Genomic DNA, 18,771 nt, shown 5'->3' on the forward strand with positions numbered 1-18,771 from the left:
CAGCGCTCACTGTTGCCCATTCATAGCAACTATAACTCTCAGCGCTCTGTTGACCCTTCATTGTAGCTCTGACTAAATCTCAGCGCTCTCTGTTGCTCCTTCACACCAGCTCTATCTCGCAGCTTACCGTGTTGCCCCTTCAACGCAGCTCTAACTCTCAGAGCTCTCGGTTTCCCCTTCACAGCAGCTCTAACTCTAAGCCTCTCAGTTGCCCCTTCAATGCAGCTCTATAACTCACAGCACTCTCTGTTCCCACTTTAACGCAGCTCTAACTCTCATCGCTCTCTGTTGCCCTTCAGAGCAGCTCTGACTAAATCTCAGTGCTCTGTTTCCCAAGGCAGCTTTAACTCTCAGGGCTCTCTATTGCCCCTTCACAGGAGCTCTAACTCTCACCGCTCTGTTTGCTAATTGAGAGCAGCTCTAATTCTAAGCGCTCTCAGTTGCCCCTTCACAGCAGCTGTAAACCTCAGGGAGCTCTGTTTCCCCTTCAACGCAGCTCTAACGCTCAGCGCTCGCTGTTGCCCCTTCAGTGCAGCTCTGACTAAATCTCAGTGCGCTGTGTTGCCCCTTCACAGCAGCTCTAACTCTCAGCGCGCTCTGTTGCCCTTAAGAGTAGCACTGACTAAATCTCAGCGCTTTCTGTGGCCCCTTCACAGCAGCTCTAACTCTATCCGCTCTGTTTCCGCTTCACAGCAGCCCTTACTCTCTACGCTCTCTGTGGCCCCTTCACAGCGGCTTTAACTCTAAGTGCTCTCAGTTGCCCGTTCACAGCAGCTCTAACTCTCAGAGCGCTCTGTTGCCCCTTCAGAGCAGCTCTGACTGAATCTCAGCGCGCTCTGTTTCCCCTCCACAGCACCTCTATCTCTCAGCGCTGTTTGCTTCTTAAGAGCAGCTCTAATTCTAAGCCCTCTCAGTTGCCCCTTCAATGCAGCTCTATAACTCACGGCACTCTCTGTTCCCACTTTAACGCAGCTCTAACTCTCACCGCTGTCTCTTGCCCTTCAGAGCAGCTCTGACTAAATCTCAGTGCTCTCTGTTTCCCCAAGGCAGCTTTAACTCTCAGCGCTCTCTATTGCCCCTTCACAGGAGCTCTAACTCTCACCGCTCTGTTTGCTAATTGAAAGCAGCTCTAATTCTAAGCGCTCTCAGTTGCCCCTTCACAGCAGCTGTAAACCTCAGCGAGCTCTGTTTCCCCTTCAACGCAGCTCTAACTCTCAGCGCTCGCTGTTGCCCCTTCAGTGCAGCTCTGACTAAATCTCAGCGCGCTGTGTTGCCCCTTCACAGAAACTCTCTCAGCACGCTCTGTTGCCCCTTCACAGCAGCTCTAACTTTCAGCGCGCTCTGTTGCCCTTCAGAGTAGCACTAAATCTCTAGGCTCTCTGTGGCCCCTTCACAGCAGCTCTAACTCTCAGAGCGCTCTGTTGCCCCTTCAGAGCATCTCTGACTGAATCTCAGCGCTCTCTGTTTCCCCTCCACAGCACCTCTATCTCTCAGCGCTGTCTGCTTTTTTAGAGCAGCTCTAATTCTAAGCTCTCTCAGTTGCCCCTTCACAGCAGCTCTGAACCTCAGCGAGCTCTGCTGCCCCTTCACAGCAGCTCTAACTCTCAGCGCTGTGTGTTGCCCCTTCACAACAGCTCTAACTCTCACCATTCTTTTTCCTCTTCACAGCAGCCGTGACTCTCAACGCTCTCTGTTGCCCCTTCAACGCAGCTCTAACTCTCAGCGCTCGCTGTTGCCCCTTCAGTGCAGTTCTCACTAAGTCTCAGCGCTCTGTGTTGCCCCTTCACAGAAGCTCTCTCAGCGCTCTCTGTTGCCCTTCAGAGCAGCTCTGACTAAATCTCAGCGCTCTCTGTTTCCCCTCCACAGCAGCTCAATCTCTCAGCGCTCTGTTTGCTTCTTCAGAGCAGCTCTAATTCTAAGCCCTCTCAGTTGCCCCTTCACAGCAGCTCTAAACCTTACCGAGGTTCACAGCAGTTCTAACTCTCAGCGCGCTCTGTTTCCCTTCAGAGCAGCTCTGACTAACTCTCCGTGCTTTCTGTTGACCCTTCAGATCAGTCTGACTAACTCTCAGCGCTCCCGGTTGCCCCTTCCCAGCAGCTCTAACTCTCAGCGCCCTGTGTTGCCCCTTCAACGCAGCTCTAATGCTCACCACTCTTTACTGCCCCTTCAGAGCAGCTCTAACTCTCAGAGCACTCTGTTGCCCTTCAGAGCAGCTCTGACTAAATCTCAGCGCACTCTGTTTCCCCAAGGCAGCTTTAACTCTCAGCGCTCTCTATTGCCCCTTCACAGGAGCTCTAACTCTCACCACTCTGTTTGCTACTTGAGAGCAGCTCTAATTCTAAGCGCTCTCAGTTGCCCCTTCACAGCAGCTCTAAACCTCATGGAGCTCTGTTGCCCCTTCACAGCAGCTCTAACTCTCAGCGTGCTCTGTTGCCCTTCAGAGTAGCACTAAATCTCAGCGCTTTCTGTGGCCACTTTACAGCAGCTCTAAACCTCAGGGAGCTCTGTTTCCCCTTCACAACAGCTGTAACTCTCACCACTCTGTTTCCCCTTCACAGCAGCCCTGAATGTCTGCGCTCTCTGTTGCCCCTTCACAGCGGCTGTAAGTCTAAGTGCTCTCAGTTGCCCTTTCTCAGCAGCTCTAACTTCCAGTGTTGTTTGTTACCCCTTCACAGCAGCTCTAACGCTAAGCGCTCTCATTTGCCCCTTCAGTGCAGCTCTAACTCACAGCACTCTGTGTTGCCCCTTTAACGAAGCTCTAACTCTCAGCGCTCTCTGTTGCCCTTCAGAGCAGCTCTGACTAAATCTCCGCGCTCTCTGTTTCCCCTCCACAGCAGCTCTAACTCTCAGTGGTCTGTTTGCTCCTTCAGAGCAGCTCTACTTCTAAGCGCGCTCCGTTGCCCCTTCATGGCAGCTGTAAACCTCAGCGAGCTCTGTTGCCCCTTCAACGCATCTCTAACTCTCAGCTGCTCTGTTGCCCTTCAGAGCAGCTCTGACTAAATCTCAGCGCTCTGTGTTGCCGCTTCAACGCAGTTCTAACTCTCACCTCTCTCTGTTGCCCGGTCTCAGCAGCTCTAACTACCTCTCACAGCTATCTGTTGTCCCTTCACAACAGCTATAACTCTCAGTCCTCTCTGTTGCTTCTTCATAGCAGCTCTTACTAAATCTCAGCGCTCTGTGTTGCCCCTTCATAGCAGCTCTAACTCTCAGTGCTTTCTGTTGACCCTTCAGATCAGCTCTAACTCTCAGCACTCTCTGTTGCCCCTTCACAGCAGCTCTATCTCTCAGTGCTCTCTGTCGCCCCTTCACAGCAGCTCTGACTAAATCTCAGCGCTCTCTGTTGCCCCTTCATAGCAGCTCTAACTCTCAGCGCTCTCTGTTTTGCCTTCACAGGAGCTCTGAAACAACGCGAGGCCCACACTTACCACCACCACGCTCTTAGATGCGTCCAGGACGTGGATCACAGGCGCGCTGTATCTTGGGGCTATTTTAACTGCTGTGTGGGTTCTGAAAAGAGGCGTCAGGGAGAAAAACACATCCGTCAGGGCTGACAGTTCCTACACAAGTCTCGTTCAGAACCATTAGAGATAATGTGATTCTACAGTGCCTTCCAGAGAAAGATTTCGAGGTAGTTATAAATATTGAACTCCAAATTTCCCTTGGAAAATGAGAATGACTTTCTCCCCACCCTAAGAGGGGGAAGCCAAGGGGAAAAAGGCATGGATTTTTGGCCCAGACTACAAAGAAACCTAGGAGAAAATGAGAAGGATGGTGTCCTCAGCTCTCTGTACTAGCAGCCTGTCTGAAGTAAGGGAACGGACCGGCCCTGGCACAGCACTTTGCTGTCATAAAGGTCAAGTGGCGTTTCTTCCTGCCGATGAGCTAGGCCTCCAGCCAGGAGCCCTGGAGAACCAGACACTGGCAGGGGCTACGGGTCACCACTCCCCAGCTGCTGCTCCCTGACCCCGGGAGACAATAACACCTCTCCACCTCAAGCCCACCTTGTACTTGTACAAAGGAGTCTTGGACCGTAAATAAATTCAACACAAAGTAACACAGAGAGGCCAAAGCAACAGTATCTTATCCTAACACTAGCTCAGCCCCAAATCCCTTTTGCCAAACTTGAAAATGTCAGTTCTGAGGAAGAAACACCCTTTAATCCTTAAAATTACCTAATTTTACCACTAAATTGCCCTCTGATTGCTGAATGTTTATAGCAATAGCATAGGCTACACATCTGCTATTTCATTACGGAACATAACATATTAAAGTGAGAACTGAAAATGTATACACCCTACGCTACTGTAGTTAAACCAGGACCCTGAAGCTGGGACAGAAGTGTGAACTTTGCCACAATTCCACATAAAAGGGTGACAACAGTAGTTTCCACAAGATGGACAGTGTTCCCAGTCTTTTCTTCTCCTTCCTTCCCCCTTAATGTAGCAGCAACTTTCCCCAAGTCAGATACTTTCATATTCTTTCCCCTCAACTAAAATGTATTTTCATTTGGAAAGATGTCCAGAATATGCTACTTTATAAGGAAAAACTAAAGTAGCAAAACAGTATTTTTAATACAATTTTATTTTAAAAAGAAACAAAACAGGGCTTCCCTGGTGGCACAGTGGTTAAGAATCTGCCTGCCAATGCAGGGGACACGGATTCGAGCCCCGGTCCGGGAAGATCCCACATGCTGCGGAACAACTAAGCCCATGCACCACAACTACTGAGCCCATATGCCACAAATACTGAAGCCCGCACGCCAAGAGCCCATGCTCCGCAACAAGAGAAGCCACCGCAGTGAGAAGCCCGTGCACCACAACGAAGAGTAGTCCCCGCTCGCCACAAGCAGAGAAACCCTGCACGCAGCAACGAAGACCCAATGCAGCCAAAAATAAACAAAACACTACCACCCTCAATCTGCCCCAACCAATCAACTTGTATATAAGTGTCTGTATATTTAAAAACACAGAGAAACAGACATCAAAGAGTCAGCACTGGTTATACGGAGGTTAGAACTGGGACTGAAAGTGGGAAGGGAGAAACTAATTTTACTTTCCATTCCTCTGAATTGTCTGACATGTTCTAATAAGTGTGGATTACTGAGGTAATTTTTAAAAACCAAGAGAATATTAAAGGTGCATTATTTGTGTGAGTGTGTTTTTAAGAGGCTTCTAAGGGAAGGCTCTAAAGACTTATTCATAATGAGACAGACAAGGCCTCTAACATTTCACCTGTCCCCTTTCTAAGCATATTTCTGTGCATAAATAGGAAGCAAAGGTCTAAAGCCATAATCCACCAGAACTGGGCTGTGAGATGGAAGTTGAGGCCTAGGCCACTTAGCGCAGGAGATGCCTTCTGGACTGGGAGGCCCACCAGCAGGGGGAGCTGCATCTCGGCCCTGGAGCAGCCTAAAGAACACCACTGCCTCCTCAGGACCCGTTTTGTGCCTATTGTGTGTTTGGGGACCGAAGATTCTGAAAATATCTTGGGTAGTCTATGAGGGAGTGAAGATTTTCAAACAGTAGGAAAAGTTATAAAGAAGATGTTGCTTCCAGTTTCAAAACACAAGTTAGACTCTGTATGCGTCCTCTTCCTCAGATGCTTCCTTAGTAACTTGAGACACACAAATATACCTCAGTCTTTCTTCTGCATGAAGTTCCCCCAGGAAACAATGTTTTAAGCCTGACGTAACTTCAGTGACATATCTTTTAAGGACAGCCAGTAAAATTTACAATGTTTAAATCAATATAATTGATATTTAGTAAGTATCCAAGGGTTCTCAGTGTAATTCTGGCCATTCTCTCTTTGATGATCTTCTGGGAAAGGGAACTGAGAAGAAATGGATGGATTTCATGATTTAAAAAGACAAAACAAAACAAATCAAAGTGCTCCCTTCCAGCGCAAACACTGTCCAAGCTGGATGAGCACAGGTATGAAATTTGAGCTTGCCCAGCTATCAGGGTGCTTCCGGGGACTTCCCTGGAAGTCCAGTGGTTAAGACTCTGCGCTTCCACTGCAGAGGGTGAAGGTTCCATCCCTGGTCGGGGAACTAATATCCACCATGCCGCGCAGTGCAGCCAAAGTAAACAAACAAACAAAATACCACATCAGGGCTTCCCTGGTGGCGCAGTGGTTGAGAGTCCGCCTGCCGATGCAGGGGACACGGGTTCGTGCCCTGGTCTGGGAAGATCCCACATGCCGCGGAGCGGCTGGGCCCGTGAGCCATGGCCGCTGAGCCTGCGCGTCTGGAGCCTGTTGCTCCGCAACGGGAGAGGCCACAATAGTGAGAGGCCCGCGTACCGAAAAAAAAAAAAAAAACCCACATTGGGGCTTCCCTGGTAGCGCAGTGGTTGAGAGTTCGCCTGCCGATGCAGGGGACACGGGTTCGTGACCCGGTCTGGGAAGATCCCACATGCCGCGGAGCGGCTGGGCCCGTGAGCCATGGCCTCTGAGCCTGCGTGTCCGGGGCCTGTACTCCGCAACGCGAGAGGCCACAACAGTGAGAGGCCCGCGTACCGCAAAATATAAAAATAAAAATACCACATCATTACTTAAAAAACAAAAGAAACAGTGCTTCCAGTTTGACAATGATTCCACTTTTTTCTAAGCTCCCGTTTACACGAACTTCTCCAGCTGAAAGATTTCTTTCTGAAGTCTGAAAAGATGCAAAACAGTAGAAACTCTCCTCCCCTTCCTACGTACCTAGGGCAAAGGGCTAAACGCTGAGGCTGAATCTCAAATCCATCTCTGCTAAGTCACTAGTCAACATTTAGGATTTAATTAGTCACCTCCCACACCAGCCAAATAGGCATGATCATGTTAGCCTTAGAAGATCTTTTTTAACACTCTGAAAAAGAACAAGCACTCCGGGCTTCACTAGTGGCACAGTGGTTGAGAGCCCGCCTGCCAATGCAGGGGACACAGGTTCGTGCCCCAGTCTGGGAGGATCCCACATGCCGCGGAGCGGCTGGGCCCGTGAGCCATGGCCACTGGGCCTGCGCGTCCGGAGCCTGTGCTCCGCAACGGGAGAGGCAACAGTGAGAGGCCCGTGGTACCGCAATAAAAAAAAAAAAAAAAGAACAAGCACTTATTTCATGTCATACCCTATCTCAGAACTAGTGTTTTACATAAATGCAGCATAACCAAAACTTAAAATTTGATGAGAAAAAATGAGAGAAAACGGGAAATAAGGATGGGAAAATTAAGATGGAATCAGGAGGGCTTCCCTGGTGGCGCTGTGGTTAAGAATCCGCCTGCCGGGCTTCCCTGGTGGCGCAGTGGTTGGGAGTCTGCCTGCCGATGCAGGGGACGCGGGTTCGTGCCCCGGTCTGGGAGGATCCCACATGCCGCGGAGCGGCTGGGCCGGTGAGCCATGGCCGCTGAGCCTGCGTGTCTGGAGCCTGTGCTCCGCAACGGGAGAGGCCAGAACAGTGAGAGGCCCGCGTACCACAAAAAAAAAAAAAAAAAAAAAGAATCCGCCTGCCAATGCAGGGGACACGGTTTCGAGCCCTGGTCCAGGAAGATCCCACATGCCACAGAACAACTAAGCCCTTGCGCCACAACTACTGAGCCTGCGCTCTAGCGCCCTCAAGCCACAAGTACTGAAGCCCGGGAGCCACAACTACTAAAGCCCGCACGCCTAGAGCCTGTGCTCCACAACAAGAGAAGCCACTGCAATGAGAAGCCCACACACCGCAACGAAGAGTATGCCCCGCTCGCTGCAACTAGTAAAAAGCCCGCACACAGCAACAAAGATCCAACGCAGCCAAAAATAATAAATAAATTGAATAAATAAATTTATTTTAAAAAAAGATGGAATCAGGAGTGAGATTAGCATGTAAAATTCATTCTTTGAAATCCTATACAGAGGAAAATATTATCAGTTATGTAATTCAGCACCTTACCTCATAGCAGTTAAAAAAAAAAAACAACAGAAAACTCAGAAAATTACCTCCAGCTTTGAGCAATGTGACTTCCTGTTGAATTCTCCAAGTTTAAACTACACAAAAGATAATTGAAAAAGACACTTTGCAGTTATTGGCTTTAAACCAGTTAAAAATTGAGAGCTAACTGCCAGACTTGTGCCCTTGAGAAGTTCTGTAGCTAAAAGGGCCAGATTTCCATTAAAGTCATTTCTAGTTTGTGATACAAAACCATCTGTATTACAGACAGGAGAAAATTCAGTTTTCTAGTCTCTTATAGCTACAGGTTAAAAAGGGCCATTCCAAACAGATTTCTACCCACATATGACCCCAAATCTGTATAACCCTTTCAGCCTCTCCAAGGATCTATCCTCAAGCCTCATTTCGTGTCTTGGGGGTACAGTTCTAATTCTCTCACGCTACCTACCTCAGGCCCCTGAGGTTTGGAAAAGCCATGCTGCTATTCCCCTCACAGATCTGCTTTCATGAGAATTTGGAAGTCCTGAGCCTCCATTTGATCAAAAACAGCAAAGGAAAGAACTGGGCCTCTGCTGAGCCCTCCACAGGTCTGTAGGAGGTGACGATAAGCGTTCTCAGATGACTTCTGAGACATTCAAACTCCCAAATGCTTTCTAGCAAAGCTGACTCTCCTAGGGTAGAAGCCTTCTTACACAGATGCGAAAAGCACTAACCATAAAGAGATCGATAAATCAGACTTCATGAAAATGAAGAACTTTTGTTACCCAAAATACCACTAAGACAGCAAAAGGTAAGCCATATTGGAAAACTCTATTTGCAATACATATTTCTGATAAAGAGTCTTGTTTCCAATATAAAGAATGCATACAAATCAGTAAAAGAATAAAAAGGGCAGAATACCTAATTAAAAAAAAAGATTTAAAAAGCATATCCAAGTGGTCAATATACACATGAAAAGGTACTCAACATCATTAGTCAGTAGAGAAATACAAATGAAGACCTTAGCAAGATATTGTTACGCACACACTAAAATGGATAAAACTGAAAAGGATGTGGAATAATTGGAAATATCTTAATTGCCGGTGGGAGTATAAATTAATAAAATCACTTTAGAAAAAATATCTAATGCCGATGACCATATGCATATTCTGTGACCCAGCAAGTCTGCTTCAGGGCAGAAACACATACATAGCAGCATTCTGTGTAATAGCCCCAAACTGGAAAAACCCAAATGTCCACCAACACTAGCATGGATAAATAAGCCAGAGGGCATAATACAATGCAATATTATACCACAATGGGAAAAAAAACAAAAACGCTACTGTAATAATGAGTTTAGGCCTTAAAGACGTAATGTTGAGCGAGACACAGAAGAATGAATACTACAGTAGGATTCCACTTACACAAAGTTGAAATGCAGACAAAACCAAACTGTGGTGATAGAAGATAGAATGACTAGGTCGGGGGATCCAATGAAGTTCCCAGAGTGTCATTAATGTTCTATTTCTTGATCTGGGGGTTATTACATGGGTGGTTTCATTTTCTAAAAAATTCATCAAGTTGTTTACCTGTGACTTGTGTACTTTTCTACATGAGTGCTATACTTAGCAAAAGTGCTTACTTAAATAAGAGGGCTTGACGAAGCAAGCCTCCAGGTCTGAGACCTCACCCACTGTCACCACTTTAAAATGAAGGCAGAAGGGGGAATTTTACACTGACATTCCTGGAGGCTGCACGAGAATCTGTTTTTCAAAGGCTGCCCTTGCACCACAATGGAGAAGGGGATGGTTACCTGGAAGCATCACTACTGGCTTTTATTTTCTAAATAATTTTTCAGAAACTGCAACAGGCATGGAAGAGAATAGAACCAGAAAAGCTCATCGAGAAACAAACATCAGAGAGTTAAAGAGACCTTGGGAGGTCATGGGATCCAGATTTCTCTCTCCTTGGAGGAACACATTTAGTTTCCCAGATGATGAGAATAGATATTCTACAATAGCACTAAGACTGTGGGTGATTTCTGATATGATTAATTTTAACTTGATATACCAGGTTATAACTGGTATAGAGTCATAGCCATAAGAGTCCTTTATGGCTAAGTTTGCCAATGATGTATCCTGAGAGGTTAGTCATGTTACTTCTGGTTATTTTTTAAGAAACCTCTTTAATCTGGTGGCTCTTACTTGGTAAGAGATACAGTAGAATTAACTATTGGTAACATTCCAACTTGCACAAGTAGCAATATGTGGTTTCCTGGTATTGAATTCCCGAGTGCAGTGTCCACATAAAGTGGTTCTCATTTGGAAACCAGCATCACATTTACATAACTCATAATGCATTTCATTACATCTGCTCATTTAAGTATTTATTTATCCTCTTTTACAACCATGATTTTAAAAGGTCTTTCATTTTGACAATAATCTGTAGATTCCCTTACCATTCTCTTTGCTAAGCTAATGAATATTCACACTATAATCATCAAGTACCCACAACCATGCTCACTGAAACCTCAGTTATCGATGGTTGGTCATATCCCTGGAGAACGATCTGCCAGTATCCTAGTGGGTAAGTCCTTCGGGGAAAAACAAACCTAGTTTTCTAATGTGAGCAACGATAGCCACACTACTGAGTCCTTCAAGTATGAAAAGTAATTAGTGGATACATGACATAGAACCCTGACTATTCATGAACATGGTCCATTCAGGTTATAAATGGAAGGATGGTCAATTTTATGTGCCAATTTGGGTACGCCATGGTACCCAGTTTTTGGTCAAACAACAATCTAGATGTTTCTGTGAAGGTATTTTTTAGATATGATTAACATTTAAATCAGTAGGCTCTGAGTAAAGCAGATTGTCCTCCGTGTGGGTGGGCCTCATCCAATCAATTAAAGACCTTAAGAGAAAAGGCTGCAGTCGCCAGAGGAAGAAGGCCTTCTGCCTCCAGACTGCCTGTGGACTCAAGATACAACAGCAACTCTTGCCTGGCCTCCAGTCTGCCCATGTTCCCTGTAGATTTCAGACATACCTGCCCCCATATCGCATAAGCCAGTTCCTTAAAATCAATCACTCTCCCTCCCTTCCCCCACACCCCCTGTATAGATACACACACACACACACACACACACGCACACACCCCTTACTGATCCTGTTTCTGTGGAGATCCCTAATACAAATGGCTTAACATACAGTTGTTTCCAGAGTGAAAGGAACTCTGGAATAGCTTTGTCCCACATCTACTGTATATTGTATCAGAAAAGTAAACTGCATGCTTGTGTGACCATCAAGGTCAATGCTCCTCCTGGGCACTGCTCCCTGCCAAAGTGAACTACATGGGGCATAAGGAATGTGTCATGAGAAATCTAATATCCATGGAACTCTGCTCAACATTACCTAACAACCTAAATGGGAAAAGAATTTGAAAAAGAATGGATCTACGTGTATGTACAACTAAATCACTCTGCTGTACACCTGAAACTAACACAACATTGTTAATCAACTACACTCCAATATAAAATAAGAATTTTTTTAAAGTCTAATACCCATAATTAACATACCTCTCACCAAATATCATTATGATCGTGACCCCAGGAGAAATCCAACAAACTGAATAATAATCACGTGACCGAATTTGAACTTTCTCTTTAAATTATTTGACCCAAAGGTTCCCCAAAGGTCTCTCTTTCAGAAACAACCTCCCAAAGTGATCCTCTGATTCATTCTCTCTAGGTCAGCTTTCTATCTCAACTATTACAAGGTCGGAGTTTCTTCAAGAGAACCTGTAATTATTCAGTCAGATACCTGCTTCAAGACAGAGAGTGGGCTAAAGTTCAAGCAGTGTTTTTGTACCAAAAAACACAGCTTCTCCACCCAGTTTGATTTCAAGAGGATAAGTGTTCGTTAGAAGTCTCAGGAACTGAATGGGAGGTGAGAAGATGAAGGAAAAGAGGACTGCAGGCCAAAGGAATCCAAAAACAGGGAGAGGGGGTAGATGACAGAGGAGTTTCCTGCAGCAGGCCCCCAAATGATTCTGGCTCTCGTGGTGTGAAGGCTGGAAAGTTCGTGTATTTATATAACAAGAAGCCAATGCACTATGCATAAGAAAAAAAGTCAGGTTTTATCACTGTTTTTAAATGCTGGCATTTAAGAGAATTTAAGGGAAGCACAAAGCTCAGTAGCATGACTTACCTCGAAGTGGTAGCTCCTCCAATCAACAACGGAATCTTTATAGCTAATCTCTCCATTTCCTTAGCAACGAAAATCATTTCATCCAGGGAAGGAGTGATTAGTCCTGACAGGCCAATTATATCTATTATTTAAAAAAAGAGAAAAAAGGACAGTGAGAAGGAGGATGAGAGGAAAAGTATGAAGACTCATTTTCAAAACTTTGTAATAAAGACCACAAGACAGAAGATAAATACCCAATTTCTAATTCTGAGGCTTCTCTTCTGACTGGGGTTTTCAATTTATTTTTTGCTTTCAGGAGTAAATATGATTTGCAACTTCAAGTTGCAATAATATGCTTGCCACAGTTTCGGGAAGCCGCACAATTGTTAGTTCATGATTTCCCAGACTCCATGTGTCACAGTGTCAGAAGAAACATAAAAGCAACTACACACAGAGGAAAAAAGTCTGATAAAACTGTTCTCTTTGAAGAAGCCTGTCCCCATTCCCCTTCCTCATAGCCAGAGAGGAGTTTCACGGTTACCTGCTCACCCCTTCTGCCTCCATTATGAACGGCAATGACAGCACCCCCAGGAACAGCTGGCACTTGAAGGCCTGAATGTCCCACCATCCCACATGGGCTGGGCATGGCTATTCACCGACAGACAGACAATGGGAGGAAATGGTATTTACTGAAATGCCCAGGAGCACGGCTGCACAGTACCTGCTTTGTGGTCGAGAGCAGCTTTCAGTATCTTGTCACATGGAGTCATGACTCCTAAGTCAATAACTCTGGGGCACAGAAATGAGATGTGAGAAAATTAATGAGAACCCATTAGGAAAAAGCTAGACGAACATTTTTATTTAGCCATTAAATATTACTCTAACGTAAACTGGAATCACACTGAAAAGCTCACTAAATATCAACCACCAACTCATCGACGACTGTCATTTATTAGGAACTGACCATGGGTCAGGGACTATGCTGAGCTTTTTTAAACACCTTTGCCGACTTAATCCACAGAGCATCTAATCCATCTATTTAAAGTAGACAATTCAATAATTTTTGATAGAGGACACTATTATTTCCTAAGCTCTGGTAAAATATATATAACACATAATTTGCCATTTTAACCTAAGTACAATTCAGCATCACTAATCAGTCAGTTGCAATGTTGTGCAACCATCACCAGCATTTATTTTCAAAACTCTTTCATCGCCCCAAAAGAAACTCTGCAATCCCTCAGCAACAATCCCTGATCGGCCCGTCCCAGCCCCTGGTAACCTCTACTCTACTTTCTGTCTCTATGAATTTGCCTAGTCTGGGTATTTATATAAGTGGAATCATACATTATTTGTCCTTTTGTGTGTGGCTTACATCACTTAGCATAATGACTTCAGGGATGCTCCACGTTGTAGCCTGTGTCAGAACTTCATTCCTTTTTAAGGCTGAATAATATTCCATTGTATGAATGTGCCACATGGTGTTTATTCATCCACCTGTCAATGGACACCTGGGTTGTTTCCACTATGCTAAGCCTTCTGCATAAACAATCTTGTTTAACCCTCACAGGAACTCTGCATGGAAGCACTACCATGGGGCCCATTTTCTGTGGTTTGTTTTCATATTTTACTTCATGCATTTATCCAAATATATACACTGGATGGTTAATACAAATGGCATTATTGCATTAAAGAATATAAATATTTTCACGATGCTTGATTCATATTTTAAACTCGATTTTGAGGCAGGTTTTACCAATTAATACTCTCTATTTTTAAAATTCTTGAAAACATGATTTTTACATTTTAATGAGGAAGGGCCCAGAGAAGTGTGGGCCCAGAAGTTAAGCATCTTGTCCAGTCAAACAACTAATCAGTAGCAGAGCTGAGGTTTGAACCAGGATCTGACACCAAAATCCATCTTCTTAGCCATGTAGGCCAATAAAGATGCTGGGTAAGTTGACTCAATAAATATCAACTGAACAGTATACCCTACATGGAAGCCAACTAGGAGGATAAGCAAGAAGAGGTCAGTTCCTGCACATGAAAAGCTGACGAGAAGGAATCTGGTGACTTAAGTTGAGGGAGAGGGAGACTGAATCAGAGAGCAGGTAACCACGAGAGATGGAGTGAGACTCAAAGGAAGAGCTGACCCTGGGCGGGCACATGAGAAGGGGGACGCAACTGGGCAAAGGAAGCCTGGAGCCTGTTACGCTCAGAGGACAGAGTAACACCAAGGAACTGTAACTCAGGGAGGAGACAGCTTTCTGGAACTTGGAGAAAATGGGACTTCTGCCCTTGAAAATGTTCTATAAACTACTCTTCTAGATTTAGAGAGTACACGGAATGTCAGTCATTTTGACAATTTAATTTGATCATAAGTATTTGTTATAAAGATGTTTAAAAAATTACAGTACGCGTTTTCACTTGCTTCCTAATGTCAACAATTCTTCAAACTAAATAGGCAAGATAATTTTAAATAAAAAAAAAATCAATGCTTAAGAACTACTACCTGACATCATGTCAGCTGCTAACAGGTGGGTGTAGTTGGACACCAGGGGCAGGAAGGGGCCTTGCTTCTCACTATATACCTTCTCATATGGTTAGATTTTTTAGTTTGTTGCCATATTACTTAAATTAAAAAAAAAATAAACTAGCGTATATGGAATCCTCAGTTAAGTACACAATTTCAAATCAATGCTAACTCTATTCAGGTCTGTTAGCACTAAGCCAGTAGAGAACAAATGCTGTAAGTGTTGATGATGGAGCCTGCAGGTTATAACAGGGGCAAGGTGGAACCCTTTTTTTTTTTTTTTTAGCACATTGCACTCAGTCTGGCAACTAGATTTGTTAAACTGTGACTAAATACAGCTTATAAAACTAAGCAAAATAGCATATTGCTTTTATATCAAGATAAAGAGGCATGTATTTCAAAGCTGACTGCTTTCAGCATTGCATATATTTTAAAAATTCAATTAAAAATCATCAGTATGATGGCAAGAATCATCTTGCTCTCAATTCTTTTTCTTGTTTTAGGCACTGTATCGTTCAGGAACATCGTGTGATGCTTGCTTTTGTTTGAGGAAAACTAAGGAGACCTCGTGGCCGGACAGAAATGGAGGAAGGAGAAAGCTGTAGGGAGTAAGGTCAGAGGGGGAGAAGAGGGCATCATTTTTTCTTTTTTAAATTTTTATTATTTATTTATTTTTGGCCACGTTGAGTCTTCGTTGCTGCGTGCGGGCTTTCTCTAGGTGCGGCGAGCAGGGGCTACTCTTCATTGCAGCGTGTGGGCTTCACATTGCAGTGGCTTCTCTTGTTGCGGAGCACGGGCTCTAGGTGCACGGGCTTCAGTAGTTGTGGCAAGTGGGCTCAGTAGTTGTGGTTCGCGGGCTCTAGAGCACAGGCTCAGTAGTTGTGGCCCACAGGCTTAGTTGCTCCACAGCAAATGTGACCTTCCTGGACCAGGGCTCAAACCTGTGTCCCCTGCATGGGCAGACAGATTCTTAACCACTGCACCACCAGGGAAGCCCCGTAGAGGGCATCGTAATGGCAGCGATTAGTTCTTCAAAATATTGTTTCTTTAGCTATCCAAATGGAGCCCTTAGGTAGTCATCTGGATAGGTAAGCCTAGAGTCCAGGTGACAGATCCATGCTGGGGATAAAACCTGGGACTTGACAGCATATTAGATGGTGTTAAAAAGTCCTCAGACCGTGTGTAAAAGATGTAGAAAAATAAATTGCCAAAAGCGGGTGGAGGGTGGGGAGAAAGAGGGGAGGGAAGGTGGGGAGAGAGGAGGGGAAGGGGAGGGGAGATGAAAGGGGAGAGGAGCAAGAAAAAAAAGTCATGAGACTGAATGAGATGATCTAAGACTATCTGACCAGACCTACTTTAACCTGATCTGACCTTTATCAAGATCCCAGGTGGTCAGAAGGCACATTACAGTCCGAGAAGCACTAACCTAGGTAGTGAGGACAGACAGAGAAGAGGTCCCAGGGCTGAGCCTCGGAGCACTCCCCCGTTCAGGGGTCACACAGAGAAGGAGAAATCAGCAAGAGAGTGACAACCGGCAGTCAGGCAGGTAAGAAGAGGTCTGGAAACAGTGAGCCAGGGGTCTGGGGTACAAGTTCAACTTCCAACGTATTAGGCTGTCTTAAGAGGTCTTGCTGGGAGACAGTCAAATATATCACTGTTTAGAGGAGCACTTCCCAAAGTTTTCCATGCATAGAAAGTAGTATTTATGGCACTGGGATACAGGAAGGAGGCTGCTCACCACCAGGGACAACCAATCTAGGCCTCGGGTTGTCCCCAGCCCCACCCCAGAAGAAGGGGATCAGTTCCTGAGCATGTGTGAGTTGAGAAATCAGTTTCTGAGCACATGTGAGTTCATTAGAATATGAATTCTAATTCATATTCTGAATTAGAATATGGTGTGACAAGTGCCACAGAGGAGGCATTTACAGTGTGCTGTGGGAGACCATCTAATCTCGGTAACAACTAGAAGCACCCCAGGAGGGTGATTCCAGCTGCATTTTGAAAAAATACGTAGGTATTAGCTGGATGAAGGAAAAAAGAGGGCCACCCAGGCAGAAACTAGTACTATGAAGGTCCAGAATCACAAACAACTGGCCCTGGGGAACCCTGGCTAAAGGAAAGGATCTGAAGCCTGGGTCAATCCCATCCCTGCCTTCCGTGGCAGCTGCCATTCTTCCCACCATCTCTTCCCATTTTCTTTCCCCTTTACTACAACTCCCTGCATCCCCCATATAACTCTCCACCTCCCTTGGCTTTCCCTTGGTTTCCCTTCTGCACTCTGAGCTATACCCAGTGTCTGTAGGCCTCTTATACACATTCTTATATTTTGCCACATGAGAGATTAAAGAAAATAAAAATGATGTTATGGAAAATTTTGTATTTTATAATCATCTTTCTAAAGTGCTTATAACAGAGCTGTAAATGCAGGCATTTAATTTGAGTTTCTAATACAGAAAAAAAGTAAGCTGCACTAAATGCCTTAGCAAAGGCATCCAATACTATTTAAGAATTCATACAATTTAGAAAATAAATATTGTAATATATAAAGCCCCTTTTACTCTCCAGAAGGAATTAAAATGGAATATAAAGCTAGCTTTGCATCTGCATCCACTTAGGGTGCCTCATATTTACTGTCACGTGAAATGAAGTTAAAGGTGGCAGCTTCTTCTGATCCTGCAATTCACAGGTACCACCACTAGATGGGAGTACCGTACCAGTCTGCAGCCCCTATAAGGTTTCCAAGCTGTGGTTAAGAACAGATAAATGGATAAAGCAGGAGTGATACATGCATACGATGGAACCATAAGAAGCCATAAGAAAGAAGGAAACCCTGCCATTATGACATGGATGGACTATGAGGGCATTATGCTAAGTGAAATAAGTCAGACAGAGAGAGACAAATACTGTAGGATATGCTTACACAGGAAATCTAAAACAGCTGAACTCATAGAAACAGAGAGTAGGACAGCTGTTACCAGGGGCTGAGGGGTGGGGAAATGGGGAGATGCTGGTCAAGGGTACAAACTTCCAGTTGGAAGATGAATAAGTTCTAGGGATATAATACACAGCACTATGAATGGAGTTAACAATACTGTATGATATACTTGAGAGTGTTAAGAAAGTAGATCTTAATGTGCTCACCACAAACAAGAAATGGTAATTATGTGATGTGATGGAGGTGTTAGCTAACACTATGGTGGTGATCATACTGCAATATATAAGTGTATCAAATCAACGTTTTACACCTTAAACAATGTTATATGTCAATTATATCTCAATTAAGCTAGAAAACGACAGACAGACACAGACAGACACACACACACACAGTTGAAAGCCTCCGAATAATTATAAAGAGAGCATGTTGAGGTGCTAGGAGAAGTCTCTAGTGCGCCCTTGACTTAGATACAGTTGTTTTCCTCACTCAGCTGAAAGCTCTAACATTATACAGTTTCAAAGTGTCCCCTTCTTAGCCATATATTGCGTATTATTTACCCATACTAGACAATTATATTAAGAACCACTCGTTAAAATGAAAATATACCTCATTATCTGTTTCATCAGATCCATATTTTTTAAAGTACTAGATGTATATCTAATTTTAACATTTCTGTTAATATATCCTACTTTTTCTTACCCAGTTAAACAGTGTGCATTATCTGTTACATGGGGAAAGTCCACATTTGTCTCTTTATATAATTATTATTAAAGAGTATATCTAAAATCAACTTTCATGTAATCAAATATCTGATCAAAAATGTTTTTAAGTATTCTAAATTATTTCTTCAGAGGAATTTAACTAGCATATTAATATTATACATTACAGTTAAAGTTGTTTATAACTGGAATAAATACTGGAAGCTAAACTGACATAACATAGAATCCCGACTTTTGGATTCAGAAGCCCTGAGTACAGCCTGCCACTTGCTAGCTGTGTAAAATGAGAAATACAATAATTGAGGCAGGCAAAGCAGGATCAAAACCATAAAAAGAATGAACAAAAAGAAAGAAAGAAAGAAAGAGGGAGGGAGGGAGGGAGGAAGGAAGGAAGGAATCAGGAAAAGAATACCAAAAAACAAAGAAAAAGAAAAATCAGTTATATAAAAGCACTATATAAATTGTGAAGCAGAAAACAAATGTTAGGTATTAATAAACTCTTGGTGGACACATCCCC

General features: G+C 44.2%; 1 protein-coding gene across 4 annotated transcripts in view; it reads right to left on the reverse strand.

The window, feature by feature from the left end:
- The window catches only part of MTR (5-methyltetrahydrofolate-homocysteine methyltransferase), a 277,305-nt gene that overhangs the window by 178,890 nt on the left and 79,644 nt on the right, over window positions 1-18,771 (reverse strand). For all 4 annotated transcript variants that reach the window (XM_060035005.1, XM_060035006.1, XM_060035004.1 and 1 more), the window contains 3 exons: window positions 12,789-12,856; window positions 12,089-12,209; window positions 3,426-3,507 (listed from right to left, as the gene is read on the reverse strand). In XM_060035005.1, coding sequence (XP_059890988.1) covers window positions 3,426-3,507; window positions 12,089-12,209; window positions 12,789-12,856 — 271 coding nt within the window. The remainder of the gene's footprint in view (window positions 1-3,425; window positions 3,508-12,088; window positions 12,210-12,788; window positions 12,857-18,771) is intronic.

The sequence above is a fragment of the Delphinus delphis genome, chromosome 16 (assembly GCF_949987515.2).
Source record: "Delphinus delphis chromosome 16, mDelDel1.2, whole genome shotgun sequence".
Classification (NCBI taxonomy): Eukaryota; Metazoa; Chordata; class Mammalia; order Artiodactyla; family Delphinidae; genus Delphinus; species Delphinus delphis.